General features: G+C 41.7%; 1 protein-coding gene across 1 annotated transcript in view; it reads left to right on the top strand.

Moving 5' to 3' along the window:
• PGM5 (phosphoglucomutase 5) overlaps positions 1–21,085 on the top strand; it is a 189,361-nt gene that overhangs the window by 150,981 nt on the left and 17,295 nt on the right. The window contains exon 10 of the mRNA XM_025423380.3: positions 1,268–1,402. Within this exon, the coding sequence (XP_025279165.1) occupies positions 1,268–1,402 (135 nt within the window). The remainder of the gene's footprint in view (positions 1–1,267; positions 1,403–21,085) is intronic.

The following is a 21,085-nucleotide window of genomic DNA, read 5'->3' as shown; positions in this document are numbered from 1 at the left end:
CCAGCAGCAGGAAGTGGTTAGGAAAATGGTTGCTGCTTGTAATATATTGCAATGACTAGTCCAGGCTTATGGAGAGCAAGGACTGTGTCTTTATCTCCCTATCCCCAGGGCTTAACCCAGGACCCAATCCCCAGGGGCTGCTCTAAAATGTTTGCCCAGTGAATGAATCCTGGTCAGTATCATCCTGTTTGCAAAGCTAGTATCCTAGAGAGAGGAGCTGCCAGGAAGGGAGCTGGCTCCTTTTTTTGTTACACAAATCATGGCAGACATTGAATCACTCCAAAAGAGACTAAGGCTATTGTTTTGGGATTGGAACAAAATATGTCTACAAGATGTAAAAAGCAGAAAACCATTCAGATAGAATCACAGTGGCCCCCACCCCACCCCAGCAGATATGGGAGTAGGGTAAGGGACTGGCAGTCAGATTTATATGGCAGGTATATTTTTAATCATGGCTTATTCTTAACAACCAAGATTTAAGGCCAGACAAGTTTCAAGGGCAAATTTCTTAGGGAAAATGTCTGATGTCAGAGCTGCCTGAGACTTCTCCTTTTTCAGAAATAAGTGGCCAGGCTTAATTATTTTGTTTCCTCCTCTTCTTTCCTCTGGCCCCTGCCAGTATGCTTATTTATAACAAGGGCTTTATCAGTTGACTTAAGAAAACACATTTCCTTCAACAAATGTTACAATATGATCTTATGGTCGTTTTATTTTTCAAATATCCCCACCACTGATGAAAACAGATCCGTAGAGAATGGAGATACTGTGAGCCAAAAGCAAATTAATGCTGCCACAGCTCTGCCCCCATGCCACCCTGGTGGCCAGGTCATAGAGCAAGAAGGAAGGACAGAGCCAAGGGGATGAGGTTGTACCCAGGAACCCCAGAACCCAGCTGAGGCTCCAGACCTGAGCCTTTCATTGTAGGCTTCAGTTGAATGTGGGCGTCAGGTGAATCAGAACAGATGAACTTAACTTTGCTAAGCCTAAGGTCACATGGGGGTAAGCTTATCACAGGTAATTTGCTTTACTGTAATAGAGAAACTGCCTACTCCCATTGCATCCAGTAGGCTTCTAAGGGACATTTATTAAATATCATCTCCTCCTTGTCCCTCCACCTCTTTCTGGCTCCCACATCTCCAGACCAAAGAAACTTGAGCACCTGCTCATAGTTTGGCCCCTAGGTCTCCCCCAGCATTAACCACAAGTAGGTATTCATTGTGACTCCCTATGTGTTCATTGGCTCACTGATCCATTCTGGGTGTTCCAGGGCCTGAGGATCATTTTCTCGGACGCATCACGGCTCATCTTCCGGCTCAGCTCCTCCAGCGGCATGCGGGCCACCATCAGACTGTATGCAGAGAGCTATGAGAGGGACCCCAGCGGTCATGACCAGGAGCCCCAGGTATCTTCAGCCCTGTGTGTCCTATCACTTCTGGAAAATTTAGGGAGCTCTTGTGAGCTCGTAGTTAAGTTCTGGAAAGTAAGTTCTGTACTGATAGATCCAGCTGAAGGACAAGCTTGCAGTAACTCCAGGCAGATTGTATTCATTCATTCATTACAGTGTTTGGAACAGAAAAGTTCGGCTCTGGATTCTTTGATGAGTGTAGACCAGCATTTCCCAAATGACTTTCCCTTCTTGATGGTTTTGCAGTTTGTTAATCGGGGTGACATCAAGAAAAAGCACCTTGTACAGATAAAGAAATTTCTGGTGAGAGCCAAGCTGGTCCAATTCCTCAGAGCCTTGACTCTGCGCTTGTAGATAATGAATCTCCAGGTGTTTGGCAGACTCTGAGTTGGATCATGACCTTGAGGTGTGAACGTGGATGGGCCTCCTGTCTGAGATCACTGCAGAGCCCAGCTTCTCTTGAGGGGCGACGGCTGGTCTGTATTTAAATTTAAGGGAGGCTGAGGTAGACCAGCCAAGGCCGGGCTGCCTTGTGTTTGGCAAAGCCCCTTATGTTGTCAACAATAGAGCTAATTAAGAACTCAGAAAAAAATTATAAATAGCTCAACCGTAAGCATCCCCACTCTCACATTCATTAAAGCTGCAGGCAACGTTAATTAATAGCAGAAAGGACCCACCAAACTACACTGCTGGCTGACCCTGGCCCCCTGGTCTCTACTTCACCCTGGGGTTTGAAGCACAGTCCTTGATGAAGTGATTTCTTGAGGTGAAACCAGTAGTTCTATATGCAATGCTTCTTTTGTGGAGAAGTAGAGAAGCAAAGAAAAACTCGCTGCTGCTCATTTTAGAGTTCCAATAATAATCTGCCATCCTTGTGCCCTAGAATGATATAAGTAAGGGTTTTCTTTGTCAGTGGTTTAGTGTGTTTTTCTTAAAATGGTATCTTTCTTGGGAGCATCGCAAAGAACTTGACAGATAGGGTGCCATTGATCCTTACAGCTGATGCTGTAACCAGAAGATCCATTTGAAGTCACATCATCTTAGATGCAGAAGGAGAGGCCTGGGAGGCTGAGAGCTATTGTCAGTGTCACCAAGAGCATGAAGCAGCAGAGCATGAGGCTAGTATAAAGTCCTCAGCCCTTCCCCATCAGAATCACAGGCTTTCCATGCAAGGACGGGCCATGCTCTGCCAACATAATTTGTCAGTGAGTACATTTCACCCAAGATAGTACCAAATCATGTAAGAATTGGAGGCTTACCCTCTCTTTCCATATAAAAACCCTTCTACTTCTCATGTTGGGAAACCAGATTGAAGCAAGAGCCTAAAAGTCCAGAGCTACATACAGGGTGAGGAATGATATTCCTGGCCTCACCAACTCTGACTCACTCTGACTTGAGGCTATTTTTTCTCAACATTCTTTTCCCTATTTGCACAGGGTAAGTGGTTATGATTATTTGCTTATTTTTATTTACCTTCCACACTGACTGCAGGCATATGATGTCCAGGCCTTTAGACACGTATGAAAACGATCTATGTTCCGCAAAAGCCAAGTGGTACCACTTTTTTTTTCCCCCAAAGCTTCCTTTGAAGCTGAAAACCTCCATAGGCCTCCTGCTAGAGGATTGTGTGTTAAGTATATACTTCAATCTGTGGGTGAAGAAAACATAAGTAATGCTTGTTTCAGCGGCCCATACGGGGTATTTTCCATCCTGTTGGCTTAAAGAATTTGCCATTTTGAATGGTTGGGGAATCCTTTCATTGATCTTGTTCTTCTGATCAGTAATTGGCCCTCCATTTTTAATCATGAGCGAGGGTCTTCCCAAACCTGGCTGGGTGGGCCTTGCCATATTTAGCTCATGATCCAGCTCATAATGTTACATTAAAATAGAACTCTTCATTGAAATAGCTTGTATCATTGACTCACCAACTGACAGCCTATTGCATAATACATTTAAGTCAAGGTATCATTTAGAATGAGGTTTTAAAAGACATCTATACCCCTAAGGAAGAAGAAGATGCTCAGCAGGCTCACCTGTCTCAATACTGCTGAATCATTCCTAGGAACTTAAGTTTGACTGTTGGGGCCTCCTTATTGCCTTGCTTCCCAGGACCCCAGCTTCTGCCTTTGAAGAGCTCTGGAAGAAAAAGCCTTTGGCCAACTGTTAACAGAGATCAAAGATAAGGCATGCTTGCTCCTCAGGGTATTAATAATCCGGGGCCTGATGGCAAAAGACCAGCTATGTTGCTTCCTCAGCTGCAGAGACCTCTTCCTCCATTCTAGCTTGTTCTGATTTGCAGCCCAGAAAGCAGAACAAATACCCATCTCCCCCGACCCCACACACTCAGACACCCAGTCAAGTACTTCTCGAATGTCTAGAGATTCCATTGATAAATTTATCCAATTCAACAGATATTAATGTTTAACTTGCCTTAACTTGAGACCCACTGCATTCCAGTTAATAGCAAGAGGAGTAGAGAGTTCTCTTCAACTGGCTTCTCAGCATCTGGCTATTTTACTTTGGATGGGTAGTTCCTTGTCTATATATCTTTTTAAAAGTTTTTATTTAAGTTCTAGTTAGTTAACATGGAGTGTTATATTAGTGATTCAACAAATATATAGTGATTAAGCAATATAGTGATTCAACAAATCCATACATCACCTGGGGTTCATCCAAGTCCTCCCCTTAATCCCCATCACCTATTCCCCCCTCCCCCCCTCCCCCCTCTCTCTCTTCTGGTGATCATCAATTTGTTATTTATAGTTAAGAGCCTGTTTCTTGGTTCGCCTCTCCTCTCTCTTTCTTTTATCCCTTTGCTGCTTTATTTCTTAAATTCATATGAGTGAAATCATACGGTATTTGTCTTTCCCTGACTTATTTCACTTAGCATGATACTCACTAGCTCCATCCAGTCATTGCAAATGGCAAGATTTCATTATTTTTGATGGCTGAGTAGTGTTCGGTGTGTCTATATATACACCACATCTTCTTTATCCATTCATCAATTGATGGACACTTTTGTCCTAACATTTTAAAAATGTTTTATTTATTTATTCATGAGATACACAGGAAGAGGGAGGCAGAGACGTAGGCAGAGGGAGAAGCAGGCTCCATGCAGGAAGCCCGATGTGGGACTTGATCCCCCAGACCTGAGATCACAACCTGAGCCAAAGGCAGCCGCTCAACCGCTTAGCTACCCAGGCATCCCTTGTCCAGACATTTTAAAGATATGTGAACATATTTTAAGCATTAATACTGTGGTAGCTTTGTAAAAGCATTTGTAACCATCCTAGGGATGTACCTAGGAAAACCTGTAGTATAATCCATATCCATAAAAATCCCTGCTCCTGCCTGTGGATTTGAGTCCATTTTTACAATATTTACTATGCTATTTGTTTTAAATGATGTAAAATAATTTCTTAATTACATCAAAAATGTTTTTTAAGAATTCTATCCATCTAGACCTAGGACTGGGTGGTGAGGGGAGGAAGAAGATGGGGGCCCTAGACAGGGGAGAAGGTACTTGCCTTGCCCTTGCTCTGGTCCTTGGTTAATCAGGAAGGAAAGCCTTCAAGGCCTGTTTCAGGAGGATCACATAGTTTTGAAAATACAAGATTACTTTAATTTTACTGGCAATCAGTAGGCCTTCCTTCAACAGCCCTCAAACCAGCTGGTAATAATTTGGAAAAAGGGATGAGCCAAAGGATTTAAGTTCACCGGTGACCAGAAATAGTCTATTTGTTTTCAACTTTCTTTCCCACCAAGCTTATTAGCAGGACTGCTCAATTAACTTTTTATTTACCTTGTCTCCTTTTCCTTTTGAACCTGAGGGTGGAGTAGCTAATGAACAATAAAAGATCCAAAAGGAAAAGGAAGGAGAAGTTTTGTTAAGGGCTGGATAATCACAGCCTGATAATCAGCTCATGGCTAATCAACAGTTGGCTTTGGTACTTTAATTGCAGAATAAAGCCACACCCTATCTCACCCCAAGCTTTGGAAGGAGACCAGTTTTCCCCAACCCTCCTTACAGTTGAGGGAATTTATGTATTTCTGATAAGCTGTATATAGAATACTTTAAGGACCAATATCTCAGCACCGAGAGTCATATATGGAATTCATCTATCCAACCAAGGGCTGGTGGCCATCTTGCTCTACTTGTTCTTATTATGACTTTATAATCCAGAAATGTTAAGTACAGAGCCATTTTGTGTTATGCTGGGAGAACATAATTTCTCACCTAAACCAGGATACATCTGAGAGTGAAAGGGGGGCACCAATAATAATTATGTTGAGACTGTCCCCAGTAAACCAGAACATTGGGTTATTCTACTTACATACCTCATGCTATGCTAGATCTTCCCATTTCTTTAGAGATGGGCTTCCGAGAGCACTAGTAGTATAAGTCTAGTAGTACAGAGGGAATGCCAGGAATGAAGAGTTGGATCTGTGGTTCTAACCCAGGCTACATACCAGGACCACTTGGGGGCTTTGGTAAAGATATCTGGGCCTGGGCCTCACTCCCAGAGTCTACCTTAATTATTCTGGGGTAGGGACTGCATTTTTGAACAGCTTCCCAGATGATTCTAATTAGGTGAGTGCTCATAAACTTTAGTGTTTATTTACTTTGCCTGGGGATCTTGCTAAAAAATGCAGATTATGACTGGGGAAGGCCAGAGGAGTCTGCATTTCTAATAGACTCCTTGGAGCCATACTTGGAATAGCAAAGAGTTAGATGAATTGCTAACCCCTAATGACACGTCATTGAATTAATCTAAAATTGTAAAAGCAACACCTGTATTTAGAGCCCTTGCGTGCATGGGCCTCTATCCTCTGGATCTCTCTCTGGTAGCTCACCCAACTTGACTTGTGTAAAAGTGATCGCCTGTCAGCCTCCCCCTTGTTCCTACTCCCTCCAGAAGACCCCTGCCTCTTTCAGCATCCTCAACTCAGTAAGTGGCTGAAAAGCTAAGAATCATCATTATTCTTTTTTTTTTTTTCCCTTATCTCACATCCCACCCCCAACCGCAAAGCCTACCAACATGACCTTCAAAGCACGACCAGAGCCTGGCCCCACCTTGCCACCCCTACTGTTTTTATCCAGGGCCAAGCTAGTGTTCTGGCCTCCAGATTATTGCCTTGGTGTCCTACCTGGTTTCTCTCCTTCCACCCTTGCCCACTCCCTGCCCATACCCTAGTCTTAGCACAGCAACCGGAATGATTCTTTTTTTTAAAAAAAGATAGATTCCCTTCATTGCTCTGCTAAAATCCTTTAGTGGCTCCCCAGCTCACTCAGAGAAGAGCCAGAACTCTTACCGTGGTATCAAGCCCCCAACTGGAAATGGCCCCCTTCTCTTTCTGACCACATCTCCTATCTCTTGTCCTATTTCTGTGCTTCAGCCATTGTTCTGTGTATGTGCCAAGAACACTCTGCCTCAGGACACTTACAATGTCTATTTCCCCTGCCCGGAATGCCTTTCCCTGCAATATCTGCATGGCTTGCCCTCCCACTTCTCAGTGAGGACTCCCCTTTTCACCCTGCATAAAATAACCCTGACACTCAAGTAGCACTTATCTTTCTCACCCAGGTTTACTTTCCCCATAGTGCTTATCCCTGCCTCACACATATATTTACTTGTTTTATTGTGTCTCTCCCAGTAGAATGTAAACACCAGGAGGCTAGGATTTTCTTAGTATTTTTCACTGTATCCCTAGTACATACAGTACTACCTGGCAGATGGTAAATGCCCAATATAATTTTGCCAAATGAGTAAAATATTCAGTGTTAATTACTTTGGAATATCTCAGACTGATTATATCACATGGGAGACTGAAATATTCTGTACTCAGTATGAACCTTGGTTACTATTGGGTTTTCTCCTATGCTTGAGAGTTTGAATAAAATCTGTTGTCATTTGTAAGGTTCTGTGCCAGGCACCATTCTAGATTCTTTTTGATGCATCATTATTGTGCTTATCATTCTAATACCACCCCCCATCCAGTAGGTTTACCATCCTGCTTTGGCAGGTGAGTAAACTGATTTGGGGAGCCATTAATACTCAGAGAGCAGGTAATTTCTAGATTGGAGAGTCAAATTAGGTCTTAATAAAACCTGCTAATCCTTGAGGTCCAAGGAGAGAGGATTTCCTCTTACCTGTGCTTGAACCCTGGAGCCTTAGTTCAGTGTTTACTTATTGAGATATATATTTTCTCACATCAACCAACTTCCTCATTCTATATACCACTGGATAACAAACAGTTAAATTCGGTTCTGACACTAACTACCTGGCGTTAGCACAGGCCCCACAGATGAAGGGCTCAGTCCCACAAGACTACTCCCACCTAAGATACTAGTGGAATTAAAAATAAAGAAAATAAAAAAAGGGGCAGCCCGGGTGGCTCAGTGGTTTAGCGCCGCCTTCAGCCCAGGCACTGATCCTGGAGACCCAGGATCGAGTCCCATGTCGGGCTCCCTGCAGGAGCCTGCTTCTCCCTCCACCTGTGTCTCTGCCTCTCTCTCTCTCTCTCTCTCTCTGTGTCTCATGAATAAATAAATTTTTAAAAATCTTAAAATAAAGAAGATACCAGTGGAAGATGGAGCGTCCAGGCTCCCCACATTTCTACCCATTAGAATACAAATGTAGGGGTTCCCATGATCTCCTCAGGTTTGGTAATTAGCTGGAATGACTTAAAGAACCCAGGAAAGTACTTTCCTTATTATTGGTAGTTTATTATAAAAGATACTATTCAAGAATGGCCAAATGGAAGAGATTCATAGCACAAAGTATAGAGGGAAGAGCGCTCAGGGCTCCCATGGCTTCTCCTGGCATGCCAGCCACCCTTCCAGCATGTTAAAGTCTTCACCAACTCAGAAGCTCTCTGAACCCCATTTAGGAGTTTTCTTTTGAGGTTTCAGCGCATAGCTATGATTGATTCAATCACTGGGCATTGGTGATTGAACCCAACCTCCAGACCTTCTCCCTTCCTGGGAAGTGGGGATTTCCAGCCCTCCAATCCCCTGATTGGTTCCTCAGGCTACAGCCCTCATTTTGAAGCCACTAGAGGTTCACAAGAGTCACCTCATCAGCATAAAATCAGGTGTGGTTGAAAGGGACTTATGATGAATGAATCCACTCCTATCACTTAGGAAGTTCAAAGGATTTGGGGAGCTCTGTGCCTGGAACCAGACAGAAAGACCAAAAATATATAGGTTTTTTTAGAGCACACTTACGGATGTAGATACATGTGAGTGCTTTGAAAATAACTATTTCTCTCTCCCTTAACAGTGAATGGGTTTTAAAAGTTATTTTAAAAACAATTTTCTAAATACATACTTATTAGGATTTATACTCAACAGGGATTCTAAAGTTAGTAGTTAACTAGGAGAATAAAATTAGAAATTGAAATCATATATGTAATGGAGAAGAGCTAGAAATAATGGAATTCAAAAATGACACATAACTGGATACTCAGGTATTCAATTCTCATGACCAGATGAAAATGTATATATGTATATATATATACTTACATATACTTACATATGTACATGTGTCTGTATATACACACATATGTATATACACACATGATTTTGGATTCATACTAAATATATATATAAAACATTATGCTGTTATTTAAAAAGAAAATCTGCACAGAGATTTTATTAATAGCCATACACAAAGAAAAAGATGAGGAAATAGTTCATTTTTTTTCGCCTCAGAGTTTAGTCTGTATTTGCTGTAATTTTAAAACATGGCGGAGGGTGGAGTGATGTAGAGAGAATTTAGAAAAGAAACACGTGGTTAAAAGGTTGGGATGTACACTCTCTGGACAAGTTAAAGAGCTGGCTCATTTTGCTTGTAAGAGAGGCATGACCTGGAGGTCTTGAGGAATTTAAAGAATAATATGCTGAGAAAGATGACCAGCTGTTCTCCATAACTAATGAATATGTAATTTGATGAAATAAACTCAAGCTGAACTGGAAGGGATTCAGATTGACTGTTAGGACAATTTCTCAACTGTGAGGGCGCCTGCCCAATTAAGATGGCTGGTCTGTGCTTTTCTACAAGTCTCTATGATCACATAGATTCAAATAATTTTTAAATATAGGCAGGCATGGAAAGAATGGAACAAGGTAATGTCTCAACATTTTCTAGAATCTTAAAATTGGGTTCTGTGCAAACAGAACAGGTCTGGTCAGGTGGGTTAGATTTCCCTCTAGTGGCGTAGAAAGGAATTTAGTACAGCTGTGTGTTCACAAATCAGTGTCACTTGGAGCGGGATGAAACTTGAGAAAGAAGCAAAGATGTAGGGATTTTCTTTATTTCTGCTCACCTAGGTGACTAGCCTCCTAAAAAGGGTGAGCAGAACAATTCTTCTTTTTCTCCCTTAGCTATTGCAATCTGGACTCACGGTCTATTACTATGGATTGTTTTCCTTGGAACTGAGAACTGGGGATGATCATCTGTTGGTGTGTGAAAAAACTCCCTTGGACTGGAAGTTTGGCAGGTGTTTCGCAGGGGCTAGTGTCTGTCATGGTACAGGGATGATTAGGGTTTTGATGACAATGGGCCTTTCCCTGCCTCTGCTGGGATCAGAACTCCCTTCACGGTCCTGAGTGGGTGTTCTAGCATTTGTGGGAAAGTGTGTGCCTGATGAGATCTGACTGCTGCTATAAACCACTCATGTTGAACCCATAGAGTTTAGTTCAAATCCCTCTTTTTGGCAGTAAGCACAAAAGAGACCCTTACTCCAAATATTTTAAGGCTATCTGACATTACCAATTTATCCCAAGAACCTGGTGGCCCTAAGAAGCAGAAGAACTAAAAGTTGTGCCTTGATCCTGGCTTTGAGTAAATTTTAAATTAAGGTTTAGAGACCCCAAACTCTGAAAAAATGTATATTTCCCCTCCCTACTTCCCTATACATAATTAAAAATATAAACAAAAACTTAAAAAAGATTTTATTTATTTCACACACACAACACACACAGAGAACACAAGCTGGGGAACAGCAGAGGGAGACAGAGAAGCAGGCTCCCCACTGAGCAGGGAGCCTCATGGGACTCAATCCCAGGACCAGGGATCATGACCCCAGCTGAAGGCAGACAGCTCAACCGACTGAGCCACCCAGGTGCCCCCCAAAAAAACAAAATTAACTTTGTTAATAAAGGTAAAGAAATCCAACACAATTCTTGTTTTTTTCCTTATGATGCTGTTTATTTTGCTGTGCCCAAAGCACATGCCTAACCAGCTACTGGTTAACCTGGCACTGTTTATGTCCACAAATCACAGAGTCTTGCTGGATCTTGTTTACTCAGCCTGAAAAGGGAGCATGAATGAATTTGCCTTGGTCACACAAGTACAGAGGGTCACTGGCCATAACTCCTCTCACCAGATGAATGGGTTTGACAACTGTGGCAAGCACAGTCTGGCTTTCCCAGCATCCTCTTTGTTCCACCCCAGAAACACAGCCCGACCACGTTTCCATGCCCTTCAGCAGAAAGCTCCTCAAAGCTCATCAGCTGGCGGTGATTCAGGCTTCCTTTGAAGCAGTGCCCTTCTCTGGTGGAGAGTAAATCATTTCCTTTGCTCATAAATAAGAGTGTATCTTGGTAAATGAATACTGATGGTGAAGATGGAGACTGGCTGTGACCTTCAGGAGAAGGCTCTAGACTAGACCATGCACTCAAGCAGCATCAGGAGGAGACACTGCCTAGGCTGGCCACCATGGTTCATGCATTTTTCCTGGGGAACATACGATCTGGGTGGTTGAGGGAAGGAATGTGGCTGTTTTAGCTTTCCTGTCTGTTCTTGGATAATTTTGACATCCCTTTTTTAAAAAAAAGATTTTATTTATTCTTGAGAGACATGGAGAGAGAGGCAGAGACACAGGCAGAGGGAGAAGCAGGCTCCTCAAGGGGAGTCCCATGTGGGACTCGATCCCAGGACTCTTAGACCATGCCCTGAGCTAAAGACAGACACTCAACTGCTGAGCCACCCAGGTGTCCCTAAGTTTGACTTCCTGATCCCAGGAAGAGAAACCCTGTTTCAGACGCAGGTGAGGGAGTTCCCCGTTCCTTTGTTTTTTGCCTTCCAGGAAAGCTAGGAGGTATGGCAACCTCCAGAAGGGCAGCATTTCAGTACAGAATGCTTAGATCTTAGGCAGGAGAAAAAACAGTGAAAGATTTTATGAAATTGCTTTATGGGTTTTTGTTTGTTTGTTTTTGCCTTGGGTTTTATTTCCAAACATTTTGGTTCATATAAATCATCATATTGAGGGGCACCTGGGTGGCTAAGTTTATTAGGTGTCTGTCTGCCTTTGGCTCAGGTCATGATTCCAGGATCCTGGGATTGAGCCGCATGTCTGACTCCCGGCTCAGCAGGGAGTCTGCCTCTCCCTCTGTGTTCTCTCTTCTCCTGTTTTGTCTCTCTGTCTCAAATAAATAAAATCTTAAAATGAAAAAAGAAAGAAATCATCATGTGAGATATTTGTTGGTTGGGGCCTGTGTTTCTAGACTTAATCATAGCGGTATGGGACGTAAGGAGGCCATGGGAGTATTTTAATACGTAGGTTTTGTTATTATTCAGGTATGGTGAGGCCAACAGAACAGGAGACGATTGGGCTTGAAAGGATAGCTTGTTAGTCACTGTTCCCAAGAGGAGAGGCATGCCACTCTATGCAGGGCCACATGGGAAACACTGTGATTAGTTTTGAGGCTGGAAGAGTGGGGGGAAATGTGGGCAAGAGATTTTATTGTGGTTTATATAGAGAGGAACACATGAGACAGTGTAATTAGGTTTAGGATTAATTAGTTTGAATAATTTCAGCAGGCTCTGGGGCAGAGAGGCTGTCCCTGGTTATCTGATACCTGGCCCATGAGTGATTAGGGATGGTGGAGAGTGGCCTAGAATGTGAGGGCCCCATGGGGAGATGGTTGGAGATTGGACTTTGGATTGGTTGGTCTGCACATGAAAGGCATGTTCCTAGGGTACTTATTTGCTATCTCTAGAAATTAGCTAACTCTGGACAGGGCAGTTCCTTGCAGTATCAGCAAGGCCCTAAGATGTCAAAGCATCACAATAAAAGACATACATAATATGGAGAGGAAAAAAGAAAACTGTAGTCACTTTCTCAGGTGGATAAAATTGCTCCAAGATTTTGGCACGATGTCCAATTGTTCAAAGGTTAGGCTTTGGTATCCTACATCCTTGGTCTTGGGCCCTAGGTATTCTGTGATCTTGGACAACTTCTGTAAGTTTCAGTTACTCTCCAATTATATGGAGATCAAAATACTTTTTATTTCATAGAATCGTTGTGATGATTAAATGAGATCATTCATACAAAGTGTTTTGGACAACGCCTGGCACATACAAAGTGCTCAATGTTAGTTGTTATTAATACCATTGTTCTTGTCATTATTTTTATTACTCGCAGTGTAGACCAATTTTCTAATCACCTGAGGATCAAAAAGTCTCAGACTAATTAGTAACTTGTTTTATAATGGAATTAACCTGTCTTGTCCTATCTTTTCCCATTAAATTCTCTGAAGGCCACCTGTATTGCTGGGAGATGATGTCTTAAGAGAAATGTCAGCTTCTAAAGACTTGGTCTTATAAGAGGGTTCCCAGGCCCTTATGACATGGTATTTTAGATATGCCATACTTTCTAGAAAGGTTAAAAAATGAAGTTGAGATTCTCTACCTGTCTTTCTAATCCCTCCTCTTACTCCTCCCATTCTTTAGAATCCCTACCCTGATGGGGCTCATGGAAAAAATTTGCTGTCCTCCTGGTTTGAAACAAGATACTGAGTTGGAGTTATTTATTAATCCTATTTTATCCAAGATGGTATACAACTGGCTGGCTGTTCCCAGCTCATTTTCCAGAGAGAAATGATTTAAAGACAAGAACAAGTGTGAGACAAAGTGTAGGCTTATTGGAGAGAAGATTCTGGAATCTCTGTTGCTGGTTATGAGGTGCTTATTGGCTTCAAGGTATTAAATGAGAAACATTAGTCCTATGGAAGAGGTGTTAACAAGCTTTTTTCTATCAGAGGCTAGGTAGTAAGTACTTTTAAGTTTCCCCGTTTTATGTGTTTGCTAGGGCTGACATTACAAAGTATCAAAGACTGGGTGGCTTAATCAATAGAAAGTGACTCTCTTCCAGTTCTGGAGGCTAGAAGTCCAAGAACCAGGTGTGAGCAGAGTTGATTCCTTCTGCGAGCTGAGAGAGAAAGATCTGTGACTTTGCTTCTTGGTTTGTGGATGGCCATCTACTCTATCTCTTCACATCATCTTCCCTCCATACATGTCTGTGTCCGAACTATTCCTTCTTAGAAGGACACCAGTCATATTGGATTAGGGTGCACACCGATGACCTTATTTTAACCTGATTGCCTTTGTAAAGACCCTATCTCCAAAGAAGATCACTTACTGAGGGACTGGGGGATTCAGGACTCCAACATATGAATTTTGAGAGGGGGTCACAAACTCATAACATTAGTCATAATATATTAGTCGGTGTTGCAATTTCTCAACTGCCATTGTAGCACAAAAGCAGCCTAGACGATGTGTAAATCATTTAGTAAATTTATTCATAAACTGAAATTTGAATTTCATGTAACTTTCACATGTCACAAAATATTCTGATATTTTCCAACTGTTTAAAAACACAAAAACCATTCATGTTCACAGGCTGAAAAAAAACAGGTCATGGGCCAGACAAGGACGATAGTTTGCTGACCCTTGCCTTAGAGGTTTTAAAACATTACGCATGATTTCTGATTACATTCAGTGAAGCATACATCAAAATGAGTTTGGCTAAACAATACATGTTGTAAAAAGTAAAGTTACATTTATATTCCTGTGTGTGTTTGCTTATATGTGGAGATGAATTTTCAAGTTTTCAGAAAAAGTATCAAGTATCTCTGGAAATCCCCCAATTTGACGTACTGAGATTGAACTCCCTGGCTTTTGGTTGCAGTGAAACATGAGAGGAAAATGTCTTACTTAGAACATGTTTGTGTTCATGAAATTAAATTCCTTTTTTTTAGGATTTTGATTTTTTTGAAGGAAGTTTCTTTTTCCTATTAAAAGCAGTTGCTTACAAATGATTTTCAGATGAGCAGCATTATATTTTGGAAGAAAAAGGAAAAATATAAAGGAAGAACTTGTGGAGAAATGGGATAAAAAAGAAAAGCACAAGAGAGAGCCCTGGTGAATAGCTGGAACATACGAGAAGCATTTCCACAGGTGCACAAAGCCAGGAGAGCTTGGACTTTGTATCCTGGGGCTGAACGGGCTTCCAGGAGTTGGTCAGAGGTGCTCTTGCACTTGAGGTGCTTTATCAGTGATCCTCCAATCCACTCTCCAAAGAAGTCCCACATCCCATAGGAAGCAACCAGTCTATTGTTACTTTTTATTCTTTGTTTGCTGTTAGTTACATCTCTAGAAATTACATTTAGGATGGCAGGTATGGGTGTTCAACAAAACTTAAGATGCTTGGATGATTTACTACGATTTTCCAACTGTATATTTTATACTATGTTTAGCCATGTGGGCATTTTGATATTGGTGAATCCAAACCCCCAATTTCGACTTACAGTCACATGGTATGTTTCATTCCGATATTGCTCAGAATTTGCAGTCATCATCCTTTTAATGGACAAGATTTGATAAAAAGCTTAAAAGCAGCTATAATGTAGACTGTTTCTATCAGCATTTCAAACTCTTGCTACCCAAAGGACCAGCCGCATCAGTATCACTTGGTTGCTTCTTAAAATGCAGACTCACTGCCCACCCTCTACCCTCCGCCACACCTGCTGAATCTGGTTCTGCATTTTAACAAGCTTCCCAGGTAATCCGGTGCACAGTCAAGTTTTAGAAGTCCTGCTAGGAAGACCTTCATGATGCTTATTTCCACCTCTGCTAGAGCAGAAAGATCCCTCATGCCGAACTACTAGGAAGCAGAGTGACTCACCTCTGCTTTTCTCTCCTCCTTCTAGAAAGTTACAAAAAGTACAGAATAGAACTCAGATAAATATCCCAAGACCTTTGAAGACCTGTTTCTGCTCCTCAGATAATTAACAAAAAAGAGAACTAAGAAAATCAGTTTCGCTTTGCATCTCCATAGAAACACTGCCTCAGTATCAACTCCACAGTGTTAGACTATGTTTTCTTCACACAGTTATACCAGTGGAACTGAACGATTCAAAATAACCCAGGGCTGAACTAAAGAAAGTTCTAATTTGATTTTACCAAGATAGGGAGACTTGCTAAAAGTGTGGGTAGACAGTCTAGCACCATTTCAATTACTAGGTAAAGGTCAATAATGTACTTAAAATACTTAAGGGTTATATGGCAGCTATGTCTTGCAGGCAAAGTCCAAAAGAACATGTTCTTTTGTCAAAAGTAGAAGAAATGCTCAGTCACTGAGCTCATAAAATGTATATTAGCTGTCCATAAATTCCACTGAGAAGTCTTTATAACACGAAAAAGAATCTTAAGTTAGTGGGTCTTTTTTTTTAATGATTTTATTTAGTTATTTGAGAGCAAGAGAGAGAGCATGAACAGGGGGAGGGGCAGAGAGAGAAGTAGGTTCCCTGCTGAGCAGGGAGCCTGATGTGGGGCTCGATACCAGGACCTTGTGATCATGACCTGAGCTAAAGACAGACGCTTAACCCACTGAGCCACCCAGGTGTCTCTAGAGGGTCATTCCTAGTTTTTTAGTGCTTGGCATTGGTTTTTCTTCTATACTGCCTCTACTATATGACTCAGGCAGCCTCATAGAAATTTTCTTTCCACTTTACTTCTGCTGTTCACGCTCAGTGTGGCAGTCCTTGCAAACTAGCTGCTTTGGAAACCAATACACCCTTGAGGAGTATGTTCCAAGCACAGTGACGTCTGTTCCTTCTGCTTTCAGCATCATCTTGTCCAACTGCAGGCTGATTGCCTTCCCCCTGGCTGCATAGATGGGGCCATGGAGGACACAAACACAGGCAAGGCAAGCTTTCCTGGGGCTGGGCTGGCTCCCTAAGGCAGAGAAATATTACTTCTGACTGGAGTGACTTTGGGTGCCTTTCTTTCAAAGAGCTGAGGACACTTCTGATATTCTTAATCCTTTGTTTTTAATCTGATCTTCCATCAGGAAAGATAATATGAATTTCATTTTATGGGCAAGGAAGCAGAAGTCAGAGAGATGATTGTCTTCCTACCAGAGGTCAACCTGTTGGGGCTAGATGCTGGTCCACTCACTCACTTCCATCTTGTTCTAGCAAGCCAGGCTTCCTGCTTCAGAAATAATAATAGCACTCATTATATGTATCCCGTGTATCACATACAAAGGTTAGGTAGAAAGGTATGTATTGGTGTATCTGATGTCTTATTCTCACCATAATCCAATGTGATGGGTACTCATTCATCCATGTCTTACAAATGAGAAGACTTTAGCCCCGAGAATTTGAATAACCTACTATTTCTAAGGAGTATGGCTGGTATTTGAACCTAGACTCTGTCCCCCGAGACCACAGTCTTCACTGGGGTGCTATACTATGTGCTGTCCAAAACTTTGGGGATGCACACCCATCTATGTAAAATAGAGTAACCAGGGCACCCATCCTTGGTCTGGCATACCCTCAATGTCCCTGCCCACCCCACCCCACCCCCCGGCCCAGTGTGTCCTCTGAGAGTTCTCAAATGCAATCCTTGAGTCTCACAGCTCCAGAGTAGTGGGAAGTCTGGTCTCTCTTTCCGACTTCCTATCCCGTATAATGTCCCCAAATCCTTTCCAAGGGGCTAGTCCTCTCTTAGAAGGCTTACCTTCTAGAAGCTAAGGAATACCTGGAACCAGTTTCATCCAGTGGGGTGTGCAGTGGCAGCTATGGAAAGTGCAGAGAGACTTTCACTTTTCCCAGGAGAAACAGTATCATCACCTCAGGGTGGGCCTCACTGTGGGCATGGGTGGGCCTGGAAGTTGGGGTGGCACTGGGCTCCACCATCTAGCTTCCTAGGCCATGGCGGCTCCCCAGCAGGGAGAGGACAAGAACTCATCCTTTCCAGGCTCCCTCATCTGGGAGTTCTTCCTGCCCAAATCAGCCTGGCGTCTCAGCGGCTCTGCTCTGTAGCTTCCTTCACACGGCTGCTTTGCCAGGCCCTGGGGTAGCCTGTGAGGACTGGCTTGAGAGGAGACAGTTCCTAGATTATAGACAGTTCCTTCATCTTAGCCCTGATCAGTACAGTCCATGCTGAGAATTTGAATAACCTAGTCTCAAGGAGTAAGGAGGAGTGGTGGTGAGGGGACCTCAGCCCCTTCACTCCCCATAAGTTTCCTGGGCTTCTCGTGCAAATCTGCCAGCCTTCCCTCACCATCTTCAAGCTCCTCACCATGAGAATCTCTATTTCAGAAAAAGAGAAAATTTAAATTAGAATGTTCTAGATTCCTGGATATGTAACTATCCAGGTAAAACGTATACTCATGGATATCAAAATAGTTTCACTGCTTCTGCTCCATTATTGCTTGTTCAGGGGTAGCAAATTCAGATGCTACCAGAATAGGCAGCAAATCTTAGTTTAGGGCTAGTTTAAGACCTCAGAGCACAGTAGGAACTTTGATGATGCTCTGCTCTCTCTGGGTATTGCCTTATTAATATATAAGTCTGGGGTGGCCAGATTTTCTGGATTTTTAGAAGTCTGGGTTTTCAGATGAAATTTGACTTTTAAGTACTGGCAGGAAAATGATTACAAAACAAAAAACCCTGTGTGAAGGGCTCCTAGTACTTGTGAGCTAGGTGATTCAATCTTACCCTCCCTCTGGGGTAGAAAAAAAAGATGCTGAAAGAAATAGATAAAAGCATTTTGTGAAAAGCATCAGTGACCAATGACCTAATAAATTAGTAAGACGAACAGAGAAGAGGTTGGAGCTCTGGGAAATGAGCCAGAGCACTTTCTATGCTAAGGTATTTGTCTATCTAGGAGAAGTGCTAAGAACAGCTGCTTTTGGCAAATTAGATAAGGTGTGGGTGACAGGCCTCAGGTTCGGGTGGAAAACCTGGTCTATTGCCACCTGCCTCTTCTGCACAAAGGACTTAACCAGCTAAGAGGCACACCCGTGTGGCAGATTCATGTGGCTAAAGGAAAAATGGTTAGTGTTAAAAACTCACCAATGGCAGAGATCCCAGCACACCAAGCCCTGTTTTACATTGCAAACTCAAAAGGAATCATTCCAAAACCGTACATAGCGTGCAGACCACAGTCCAGAGGGTTATAAATCCACAACTCTGAACTACTACCTCCCTCAGAAGATGAAGGAAGCTATTCTAAGTTTCACGTTATTTCTAGAAGTAATTGTTTGAACAAAATGGCCAGACAACTAGGCACTTGAAGAGACAAAGTGATGTGTGCTAGAATCAATAGAAAATTCAGAAGAGAGGGTAAGCCACCTGAAGGATGTGGTAAGGAAGCTCAAAAAGAGAGGAGAGACTGGGATGTTGGTAAAACTGGAAAAGATCATGGCTAAAGATTTCCAGAACCAGTTAAAGAAATCAACCCACTGGTTCTAGAAGCCCAAGCTGGATGAATAGATGTCAATTCACATCTAGACATGTCAGACTAAAACTGTAGAAAAATCAAAGACACAGTTGTATGACAACTAATTTTTCAACAGCAACACTGAAAATCAGAAGATAGAAAGAGCTGACAATTAGAAATGGTCTTTCTAACGTGAGAGCAAAATAAAGACACTCAGACAAAGAAAAATTGAGAAAATTGCCAGCGGGCCCACACAAAAGCAAGTTCTCAAGGACACCCTTCAGTTGGAAGAGTGAAAAGCAAAGAGAGGCTGATTGTATAAACAGGATTTATACAAAAGAAGGGTTCATATAGGGTTGTCCAAATATTCAATCTTAAAAGATTGAATTGATTTGTATAGACGGGTTGATTTGTATAAACATTGGCTGTAGAAAACATTAATAATAATGCCTTCTGGTGCTGAAAATATTTATCATGTTCTATTATAGAGAAGTAAAATATAGAACCAGAATAGCTATAAGCATCATGGAAGTAATCCTGGTTGAGGATTTGCTTATCTGGGAGGAAGTGAAGGCACAGATGATCATTAGACTTTGATAAGTCAAGGATTCATCTTGCAATTTCTAGGTAACCATCCATAAAATATAAAAAGAGAAGGGCTTAACTTCCAACCTAAGAGAGGAAATCACAAAAAAAAAAACAGTAAAAAAAAATCAGTCCAAGAGAAGAAAGAAAACCAGGTGGCCCAAAAGGCATGTAAGATGGTAGATTTAAATGATTTTATATTAATTATTTCTTTAAATGTAGAGGAAATAAATGCCCAAGGGAAAAAAATGGGGTGTGGATTTTTTAAAAAGACAACTAAAAGCTCATTATAAGAGATGCATCTTAAAAAAATAGAAAATTTGAAAGTTCAAAAACATGTTAAAAGATACATACAAATGGGCAGCTCTTTCTGCCCATGGGTCCTGTCCCCGTGCTTTAATATAAGGCATATACGCATGATAACCAAAAACTTAGCTTTGTTTGTTCCTGATAAAGGTCAAAAGTATTGCTAAAGATAAAGAACGTAAAAAAATAAATAAATAAAGATAAAGAAGGACTCGTTATAATGACCCAGATTTAATTCTCCCAGTTAGACCTTACAATCTTAAAATCCAAAGCAAAAAATTAACAAAACCATAAGAAGAAATAGAGAAATCTACAATCACTCTGGAATATTTTTAACACTCCTCTTAGCCATTACTGAACAAGTAGGTTAAAAAAAATTGGTAAAACTATAGACTATTTGGACAGCATAGTTTACAAACTTAATGGGCATATGTAGATACTACACCAAACAGCATCACCACATACATTTTTTGCATGCCGCAGAACACATCTAAAAATTAGCTATATGCCTAGGAATGAAATAATACAGAGTGCTATCACAAGGGCAATTAAAATGAGAAAGCAGGAAAAAATTAAAATAGCAGAAGGCATTTGGTAGTATGCACTTTTAAATCATCTATTCATGATAAAAATTTTGCAGAGAGGAATCCAGAGAGAGTCCTTTAACTAAAGAAAAATCTTGGAGGTGCGCTAAGCATGGTGAATTTGATGAATTCACTTAGAGCTCAGAGAGGCTGTGGCACCAGAAATACAAGCATTAGCTTTACATATAATTTGTGTGTGTGCTTCCCTGTGACTGTTATGTTTCATTGTTCTTTAAAAAGGCCGTTTCCAGGGACACCAAGGTGGCTCAGTGGTTGAGCATCTGCCTTTGGCTTAGGTCGGGATCAGGATTGAATCCTACATCAGGCTCCCTGCATGGAGCCTGCTTCTCCCTCTGCCTGTGTCTCTGCCTCTCTCTGTGTGTGTCTCTCATGAATAAATAAATAAAATCTTAAAAAAAAAAAAACAAAGATTTAGAAAGGCAGTTTTCAGATAGTGTACCTGTAAAGAGAAAACTTTAAAGGCATAAAGACAAATTGTTTTGAAAATGAGAAGCTCAGTCTAGGGTAGTGAGATACAGCACACCTTTGCAGTTAAAATCAAGGCACTGACTTGGTTCAGATCTCAGCTCTGCCCCTTGTCTGCTCTGTGACTTTGAGCACATTATGTAATGCCTCTGAGCCTCTGTTTCCTCATCTGTAAAATGGGGATCATACCACTTACCTCATAG

The sequence above is a fragment of the Canis lupus genome, chromosome 1 (genome assembly GCF_003254725.2).
Source record: "Canis lupus dingo isolate Sandy chromosome 1, ASM325472v2, whole genome shotgun sequence".
NCBI lineage: Eukaryota > Metazoa > Chordata > Mammalia > Carnivora > Canidae > Canis > Canis lupus.
This window is presented reverse-complemented; position numbering and strand designations above follow the sequence as displayed.